General features: G+C 32.7%; 1 protein-coding gene across 1 annotated transcript; it reads right to left on the minus strand.

Annotated features, from left to right (window-relative positions):
- Positions 1-416: 416 nt before the first annotated feature.
- Positions 417-10,006, minus strand: LOC114424985 (LEAF RUST 10 DISEASE-RESISTANCE LOCUS RECEPTOR-LIKE PROTEIN KINASE-like 1.2). The gene is made up of 4 exons (XM_028391699.1): positions 9,000-10,006; positions 2,311-2,349; positions 1,712-1,966; positions 417-1,610 (listed from the first exon to the last, which is right to left on the minus strand). Exons 1-4 carry the CDS (start codon positions 9,736-9,738, stop codon positions 643-645), a joined length of 2,001 nt encoding a protein of 666 aa, XP_028247500.1. The 5' UTR covers positions 9,739-10,006; the 3' UTR covers positions 417-642.
- Between the last annotated feature and the right edge of the window lie 468 nt (positions 10,007-10,474).

Genomic DNA, 10,474 nt, shown 5'->3' on the forward strand with positions numbered 1-10,474 from the left:
TCAGTTTTTGTTTCTGCATATCGAATTTTGGACATACTTCTATTCCTTTTTTTCTTGAGACACATATCCTTGAAGGATAGTGGCCGTGATGTTGTTCCTCCACCGTCAGGTGAATGTTTGTCAGGGCTTGAACCATTCGTATAGGGAAAACAAAAACCAGAGTCGTGATCTGAAACATTTTTTATCGTTTTTAAAGCATAATTAAATGTTTGACAAAATTGATATTTTTTTTATAAACTAGTCTCATTAAATATTTAATCAAGAAGGTGTCCACTCAATATAGGTATATCAATGACGATAAAAAATTAATTTTTAATTGAATTTTAAGGAAGTGTCAATGTTGGAGTGGAGTGTGTGACAATCTAACACCCAAATACTGTGCATGCTTTACAGCTTAAAAGGGACAACACAGTTTCTAGAATCAACAACTATATTTTCTTTTATTCTGAATATTCAAATTTATATTCCCTCAACTTCTGGCTTGACTATGATATTCCGCTTAATATAATCATCCTATAACTATACAAGTGGATCACATGATAAATGATGCTCAGATTCACTCATTTTCAACTAACAATGAATGCTGAAAGCTTCTAATGCTAGAATGGATTAAGTATCACTATCAGATAATAGGCCAAGTGATTAAGAACTGGCATTAGGCGTAGTGGATTTACTTTCCCAACTATCAGTAACGGATATTGGTGAAGAAGGTGGCTTCCTATTCTTCAACAATCCAGCTTCATCCAATGATGAGGTTGTTACATTATGTGAAACCCCAGAACCAGAACCATGAACTGCTTCTTCTAGATGCTTTAGCTCATCCTTCCCACTTTCAATTCTCTTCAATACCTCAAGGACTTCATCCATGGGAGGTCTCAATTCCCTGTCCTGTTGCAAACATTGAAAGGCCAACTCTGCCACCTCAACTATCATCCTCTTCACCTCTTTGTCTGAATCAAAACCCAAATAAGGGTCGACCAGTTCACTCAATGCCCTTTCTTGGATCTTCTTTATGGCTAGATTTGACAAGTTAATTTCATCCTTATGCCTGTTCATGTCAACAGCTGGCATAGATGATATTAGCTCAATGAGCACAACTCCAAAGCTATACACATCACTCTTGCTAGTTAGCTGGTAGCATTGGTGATATTCCGGGTCAACGTAACCCGGGGTCCCTTGTGGTGCTGTGGAGACATGAGTCATGTCATTGGGGAATAGTCTTGAAAGGCCAAAATCTGCAACTTTAACACAGAAACTGTTGTCAAGAAGAATGTTGTTAGTTTTGACATCGCGGTGAATGATTTTAGAAGCATGAAGATAAGACAATGCACTAGCAGTCTCTAGTGCGATTTTGATTCGTAAGGACCACGTTAGTAAGCCAGGCTTTGCCAATTCCCCATGGAGATGGCTGGCTACTGTGCCATTTGGAATGTATTCATACACAAGCAGCAGTTCACGGCTCTGACGTGAAGTGCAGCCATAGAGTGACACAAGATTTCTGTGGCGCAAACGTGTGAGGATCTGAATTTCATTCATGAACTGTTCTACTCGCCTGTAGTTATGATTATACAAGTGCTTCACTGCAACTTCCCTTCCATCTTTGAGTTTCCCTAGGTTTCAAATATCTAATAAGCATAAATTATACAATAGGATGGAGGACTATTTTAATGCATCAATTAAAAAGTTAACTGGGTGGAGTTTGAGTGCTTACCATTGTAGACAGTCCCAAAGCCTCCATCTCCAATTTGTTTATTAAGGTCAAAACGGTTTGTTGCTTCTGCAAGCTCCTTGTAGGAGAAGAGAGGAACTCCAAAGTACACACTGCCACTTTCGACTTCTGCATTTGGTGAGGAGGGAATAGAAAAAGTATTTCTTGTTTGGAATTGACCACTTGAGGAACTGTGTTTTCTTTTGCAATGTAAGAGCAACCCAATCATCAACATGCATAGGATTACAACACTTAAACCTAAGGGAGGAGGCCGAAAGGAAATATTAATATTATATGGAAACATTCACACATGCAATCATGGATTTGAAGATGCTATACTTTTAAAGCATATATTCTTTCCTATTAAAGCGCAGACTCGGGAAAATAATATATGGGATATGGCATTGATAGAATCAATTGAATATTTTTTAAGGCATTTTCAGTTTTCATACTTTTAAGATAAAGAATCCCTATATGGGGGGTTTAGAAGAAAAATTCAGAAAAATGCCCGGTTTTTCATGCTAATGAAATATGTTGTACAAGACAAATAAATTTCAAGGCACACACTAAATATAAACATTGCGTACAAGGCATATTATTACCTATGACTAGTTTTCCTGCCTTACTCAACCCCTTTGTACCTGCAGCAGGAGTTTGAAGAAACAATAAAATCAGATTGAGCAATAGAGAAATATAAGTATGATGACGAAGTTATACAGGAAAAAAAAAAAGTGGTGTTCTAGTTCTGAGTGTCGAATAGTTAATAAACAAGCCATAGCTTTATTCGAGATGATAAGAAAGTCACCCAAGGAGCAAGTAAACGCTAAAATAGCAGATTAGTAACTTAAATTAGGCACAGTCATTCAAAGATAAGTCTAATTCTTCAAAAACTGGATTTGTATATACACAAGAACTAGATTTGTAGCATTCTACAAAAAGCAGCCACTCTCCAATAAATTTAGAAGGAAATATTGGTAGCATTTTTTTTTCCCAGAAAGTTGACAATGGCCTTCTATCTTATGGTGACAACTTTCACATTCATCTAACAATTTTTATTTTAGTGAAAATATCTGCAGTTACAAATATAAATAGATCAATAGAATCAGGAGTGTCTTTTATTGAAAGGTGGATCATTGTGCATGCAGTCATAGTATCAGTGATGGAAGGGTCCAACCATTTTTATTAACAAATGTGAGTTGTTAATTTGTTAGTTTTTGTTAGTACGAGGAATCAAACTCGTGACCTTTCCCTCCTTCCCTTCTTCCCAAACCACCCAACCAACCTTATATCTCCAAAAGGGTCCAACCATAGTAAAAACCAAAATCATGGTAAGCAGTATAAGTGCCATAAAAATCTTTTGGGCGCTTGACATGGAAGGCGCAATTGCACTTAAACATGGTTGAATTGAATTTGAGATGTAGAAAAGCAACGCCAAAACTGGGTGGTTGTCTAATATAATAGAATGCTACACAACTTATTAACGCAGAAATAGTTTTATCACAGTTGGTAGTATTCAGTTAGACAGGTAGTTAAGCTTTTCTATTCTCTACAACTGTAAGATCTGTGTATGTATCATTCAGTTAGGCTCTTATAGATCTCATTCTAGTAGTTTCCATGCCATCCCTATGGTATCAATCCATCTTATTCAATATCCAATGCAATGGTTTTGTATATCTTTGGAACTTCTTCGTTCTATTTTGAACTCTATGACATGAGACAATGTCAAGCAAATGTATCTGCATCACTTCTCAGAGTACTGATACCCATGGATTTAGGAAGCTTATATGAGATATGTTGCTTATGTTAATTGCAGTTGGAGAACACCAACTTCAAACTGCTTCATATGACTAAGGAAGATTTGTTGAAATGAACATGAAATAATTTGTAGCTTAATTTTTGCATATTGAAAAGATTAAGATACCAAGATCCTCTCGTATTAGTAACAAACATGACAATCTCATGTTCTAAGAGAAAAAAAACATAAAACAGTTATAGTAGGAGCCACCATTATTTTGTGTAGGGTCCATTAATTTCATTTGTCTTTCTGTCTCTAACATGAATTTGTCATGTTAGTTACTAACATAAGAGGATCTAAATCCATTTTCTACCAATCTGAAAGAACTTGACTTTTTGGACTCTATTCTAAAAAACTGTTTCTGTGTTTAATGCAACTGAAGAGGTGACTCTGGTGTATGCACAACCCTCTTTAATTAAAAAAGAGAAAGAAACCAAAAGAATATACCGATGAAAGGTCAAGATTCATGAACTAACAGAATTGCAGAGTCGTGCAGTTTTATCTCTGACCATTCAAAAAGTTCAAATTAGCATTTCTTTCATTATTTAGTATGCAAAGTCTATTAGAAGGTGGGGATTTGTGCAGTTGAAATTTCAACTGCAGAGAATCCAATTCCTAGTGGATACGGTGCAGCTGTGTTGAAAATAGTGAAATTAATAGACAAAATCAGCACTAGTTTGAAGATAATAGAGTTAAGGAATGAAAAGAGGTTAAGGAGTAGGACAAGGTCGTAGTTTTAGGCTGTTAGTTCACACACTGATTGATTAGTTTCAGTTTAGGTGGACTAATCAACGGGTTTGAGAGCTGAAAACCCGTCCATACAAAAATTTCAAGAACCAGCAACTCCAAGAGAGAAACTTGTGCTACTGCTTACTTGTGATTGATCAACTTCTAATTGAAAAAGTGTACTCGATAAAAAAAAAACAAAAAAAAAAAACAGTGGGAGTTGACAAGAGTGAAAACTGAAAATCAATAATTTTCTTCGACTATTGGCTAGAAAGTAAAAACTCAAGTAGTGTCAGACATGTACCCGCATGGATGCGCCAACCTTTAACAACCATTAATTAGGCCTTAAAAGATAGATCAATGACTAAAATTCGTGAATTATAAAAACACTGTAAGAGGTTGACGCGTGCGTGGATGCACCTTAACTGGAAAAAAAGCTTGTTAGACACCACCCAAGTAATGTTGGGAAAGAATTCAATGCTTGTAAGAGGTACGTGTTTTCTCCCAACAATTAATGTTAGGAGTAGCAGTTAGTAATGTCTTACATGCACCCTCCGCTTTTTACAAGCATTGATTATGTTAAAGATTAGGGTCTTGTTAATTGGTACCTTGGGGTCCTGGTTAAAGAAATTATAAAAAAAAAATATTTATTCTGAAAATTATAGAACACAAAATAAGTTTTGATGGGTAGGGTAATTTTATGCATTACAATAAAAAAAAAACTTTATATTTTAAGTTTTTTAACTTATATCCTAAAGACACTAATTAATATTTGTCTAAAAATTAAATCAACTAATGAAAATAATGACTTATGGAGGGCTATATATAAAAGGTTGGTGTATAGATACACCTTAGTACCTTACATGAGAGTTAAGGTCACCAACCAAGTATTAGGTTATGTCTAACATCAACATGTATATATCCTCCAAATTAATAAGGTACCTGGATTCACCAAACTTTTACATGCTTACTCGATATCAGTTGAGAATTTCTTTTTCCCAACTTTACTCTTTTCCAGTACTTACGTACTAAAGTTTCTTGTAGGCCTGTGTGGTTCTTCAAAGTCCGATTCAGTTGGAAATGTCTAGATAGAAATATAGAATCTATGTTTCTTCATTCTACTCTTAGCATATGAACTGTGTGTGTTAGTGGAGATAGTTTTACAAGTTACGATGGGAGGAGTTTATTAAAATTTTGCACTTCAATCAGTAATGTTTATCAGTTAATTTTGCACTTCAATCAGTAATGTTTATCAGTTAAATTAGATTCAATTCAGTTAAATTAGCATCTATAATGATGTTGATATAATCAACCTAATTTATGTCACACTAATATTAAATAATTCAATTAATTTTTTCTGCAATAAATATTTTTAATTTTTTGTCCTAGGTAAGAGACCATCTGATCATAATGTCTCTCCATCCACTCGATTAGATATTAATTCCATCCGTTACATGAAAATTAAACACAGATTTTTTTATTAAATAAATTGTTCTCACTCATGTAACAGGTCTTGTACCACTATGTCAATCTTTTAAATTAATGAATATTTTTATTAATAAATTATTTAACTCACAAATATTTTATTTCTCTCTTTTATGTTTAATACAAAGTTGAATAACTCATGAAGAATTCTTACTTATATAACCAACTTTCTTCAATTTTAAACAATTCAAAATAATATTACACATCAAAATAATATTTTTTTTGTTAACCAATTCATTAAACAACTCCCATGCTCTTAATAGAATTATTTATTTTAAATCATTCACTTCATTTATAATCTAAACTGTTGGGGTCGATGGCCTAGTGATAGGAGATTAATTAGTAAAATAATCTTTCAATAGATTTTTTCCATGCACACAAACTTAATATTTTTTCCACACACGTAAACCAGACCACGTGCTTAAGAAAAAAATTATTTCTCATGCAACATATAATATAATGCTTTAGAAAGCTACTTTAATACCATGCCATAAATGTCATTTCTCAATCTATTTGACATTTTTATTTATTATTTTGACTAAACAGAGATTAAGAGTTATAAGGTTAACTTATTAGTAAGAAAGAAGAAATAGAGAAAAAATTGTTCTCAATCTCTTCACTAAAAAAACTAATAACTAAAACAAACAAAAAATGCAAAAGACTCATTTTTATAAATGTGGAGCATATGCTAATTATACAGTTCAGCAAACTATTTTTCATTAACTATTACTATTATAAAAAAAAGGCTGCTATTTCTATTTTGGATTTAATTTATATTCATATTCATTATTTGAATATAATTTTTTACATATACATTCATTAAAAAAGTATCTTATCCTCATATAATACTTTTTTTATAGGAATCATCACATCATACTAATAATTAAGTAAAAAGACATAATAAAATAATCAGATTTTATTAAATATCTATATAAAAATGTTTTATATTGACCGTATATATAAATTAACTGTACTTTTTTCAATAGAAAAATATTTATATTGTATTCTTTTATTTACGGAAAAGGAAATGGTTGAAAGAGTCTAAAGAATATTTGAACAATTTTATTTCACAACAAGCACACGTATAAATTCAGCATGCGCTGCTTTCAAATTAACAGTTATGACCTATATGACTCGTGCATATATTAGAAGTAAGATTTTGATGTTTTGAAAAATCAAACATAAGACTACCCTTGAAAGAGAAATCAAGATGCCACCACGATTGTGCCTCTATTTCTTAAATTCTGTTTTCAAAATAAAATATTATTGGAAATATGACTTAAATGAGGGCGTGAGGTCATTTTTATTCATGATAAGAAATATGTATTTTTCTCTGAAAAAAAGATATGTTAACTACTTAATATAATGTTGAAAACATGATGTCATCCGTTTGGATAAGCTGTATCATACAAAATAAGAAAATAAAATAAATTAAAACCCTCACGTAAGCTAAAATAAATTTATGCATCAAGTTTAATAAAAGCTTTTTCATCTAACTCGAAAAATAAAAGTGCATATGTTAATTTCGACTTGAGAGATTATTTTCATCAACGTGAAATTTATATAAAAGAAATTGGATAGTTGAGAATTTTAATTTATTTTGTCTTATTCCCTTCTCATGTAAGTGGAAAAAAAAATCTATATAGATCTAAACAATGTCTACCTACAAAATTTTCATGGGTAAAGAAAGATTTTCCCCATAAAATAATCAATATCATTACACCTTTGTTGAAAATTAATTATTCATCAAATTTAAAGTAAAAGACTTAATTTTAATAATTAAGCAACTATGAGAATATTTAAATAATGCAAACACATAAAACAAAAAAACAATCAAAATCACATATAAATTAAAATATAAAAAATAGAAATAAACCTAAAATATATAATATACTTTTTTTTACTGAAAAAACTATAATATACTTGTCCAAGTTACTTATAGCCTTACTTTATACCAGTTTTTGTTTTCCTTTTGTTGGATATTAAATTAAGACATTCTCGATCCAACTTTGGAAACTGCCAGGGCCATCCCGTTCCCTCCAACTTTACATGTGTATTAACAGATTATCAATCCCTAAAGTCATTATCGAATTTATAATCCATATGATTTATATGGATTATGAATCCTAATCATTCATTTGAATTGTGAATCTATATAAATCATATGAAATTATGAATTCATATGTTTATTTGTAGAGGGATTTTTCTAAAATTTACAAAAATTTGTTAGATGCAAAAAAATATACTGGATGCACGAAGTAATTCGCGAAGGAGAATTTTATTTACCACTTACAAGAAAAGTTCAATTCTTAAACTTGGACCACATAAATTGTCCTACCATACGCCCAACTATCCAATGCATGTTTCGTTTTAATTATTTTTCAGAAAAGGTAAGTCTGATAGTAGTTATAGGAAATGGGTGATATCATGGTCTAAAACGGTTGTTAGAACGAAAATGTTATGAAATCAGCGTGACTCACTATAACAGCTGGTTTTTGGACTGAGTTGATAACCAGGCCAGTCGATCTAACTAGTAACCTTACAAATATTCAAGTAAATATATTATGAACTTTTTTGAAATTTTTTATATATATTATAATTTTGTGATAGTTTTTTAAAATATAAAATATACAAACTGACATGTTCGTAAGGGTGTGTATGTTTTATTCTTATCTCGCTAACCTTTATCTCAGTAAGTAACGGTGTTTTTGTTTTATCAATAAGTAATGGTGTATTTGGATCAATATTTACAAAATTGATTGTAAATTGAATTGATTTGTAAAATTAATATAGTAGAGATGTAATTAAATTTTGGATGTTTTTTATTTTAAAAGTATTTTAGTATAAATTTTTTAATCAAAAAACAAGAAATCTTTTATCGTTTCTAGATAAATTAAAATTATAAAACAAAATTAATTTTATTAAACATCTATACTTTTACAAAATCAAGTTTGACCGAAATAAAAATCAGTTCTTATTATTTTTTAGTTCCTACGAGTATTTTTTTTTCTCAATAGCAATCATGTTCGACACTAATGCAGTTCCATCTTTTAATAGGGTTGAACATTAAATATGAATAATTCTAGATATTTATTTATTTTATAAAATGAAGGTTGATCATTATTTTCATTACAAAATAAAAATGTTAAAAAAGTAGAAGAGGTAAATTGTGTTGAGAGAATCAAGTGAGTCTACCTCCCTCTAAGTGTTGAACAGGTTCGAGTGTTATAAAATTCTGGAAAAAAAAATGTACTGAGAGAGAATGACCGATTGGGAGGGACTAACCTGTATTGGTACATTTGACAGCATGAGGCCTATCAGGACAGTAACACCTAAAAGCATAGACACGAGGGTCGATGTCGAAGCCGCACCTCCCTCCACTACTCTTGCACTCGCTGCAGCTAGTCGCATTCCAAAGCAACAAAAACCCTCTCTGCAGCGCCTCTCTAACCCCTCCTTTCAAATCATCCACCGTCGCATTCACAGCACCACCCTTACAACTCTCCCGCGCCGAAACCAAATCCCGATCCCCCTTATCCAACCCCACAACCGACGTCGTTTCGTTTCCCGCCGCAGAACACCAGATCCTCCGCTCCGGCACCGTTTTCTGAAGCGCCGCTGAGTCGCAGCCGTACAGCACGAACAGTTCCCTCTGGTTCGGAGCGACTCGGAATCTGTACCTTCCGACCGTGAGGTTCTGAGTCGGGGCAATACAAGAAGAAAGGTTTGGTTGTGAAAAGACGGGATTGGACACTCGGAGAGATTGGTTGTCGTAGAAAATTTGGTGGATTGTGTATGGGGTGTACATGAGAGTCAGAATTGGGAAACCGTTGTGGCTGCACGTTAGCTCGAAGCCTGGCTGCCCGCAAAAGGGTTTTTGCTTGCCTTGGATGTAGAATGGGTAGCTTATGTTCTGCCCGTTCCCACATGTCTTGGCATCGCAGGCTTCAAATCTTTCGTTCAACGAGAAAGTGATTGTGAGAAAGAGAGAAAAGAAGAGGAGGAGGAGCTGTTTTGGGTTCATTTGGGATTTCTGGTGTGGGGAGAGACGGAAGGAGCGGAGAGAAAAAGGACAGAGAGAAGAAGAAGAAAAGAAAATTATATTAAATATGAGAATTAGAGTTTAGATTGACATGATGAAATCAAAGTCTAAGCTGGCGACATTTTACTTGATTTCAGTTGTCAACATCTGCCCCATATCTTTGACTTTTGAATCAATCTTCCCAAAAGGCAAAAGAGGCTTCTACCCAAGTTGAAGAACTTGACCAACTTAACTTTAGTACTCTGATCCTATCTTATCTTCGGTCGGTCGAATATCTTTAGTAAAAATTACAAAAAAAGTTTTAAAAAAAGTGATATGTGAAATCTTTTGTTAATAAATTTAATTTTTCTTACTTTGAAAATTAAAAATAAATATTAATAAACTTAAAACTAAAATTTTAATTATTTTATCTTTAAATCGATGCTCCCTGTCCTCGAGTGGCAAGGGCTAATAGACAAACATGTTGAGCAATATATATAGTTTAATTTTTGGCGTGTATAGAGAGAGAGAGATTTTGGGGTGTTTGTACTTTGTTGCGTATGATCTTCTTGCGTTCTGGTAAATGGTAATCATGATGAGAAAAAAACCGTTGCACTAATTTTTGGTTTATTTGTTGGCATGATTATTGACACGTGAAATTGTTCTTACATATTTTTTTCTTTATTTAGTTCTGCCTTGATCCGTTGAATACTAGTGAAAACTAATGGATCATTCGGAC

Source organism: Glycine soja, chromosome 9 (genome assembly GCF_004193775.1).
Source record: "Glycine soja cultivar W05 chromosome 9, ASM419377v2, whole genome shotgun sequence".
Taxonomy (NCBI): Eukaryota; Viridiplantae; Streptophyta; class Magnoliopsida; order Fabales; family Fabaceae; genus Glycine; species Glycine soja.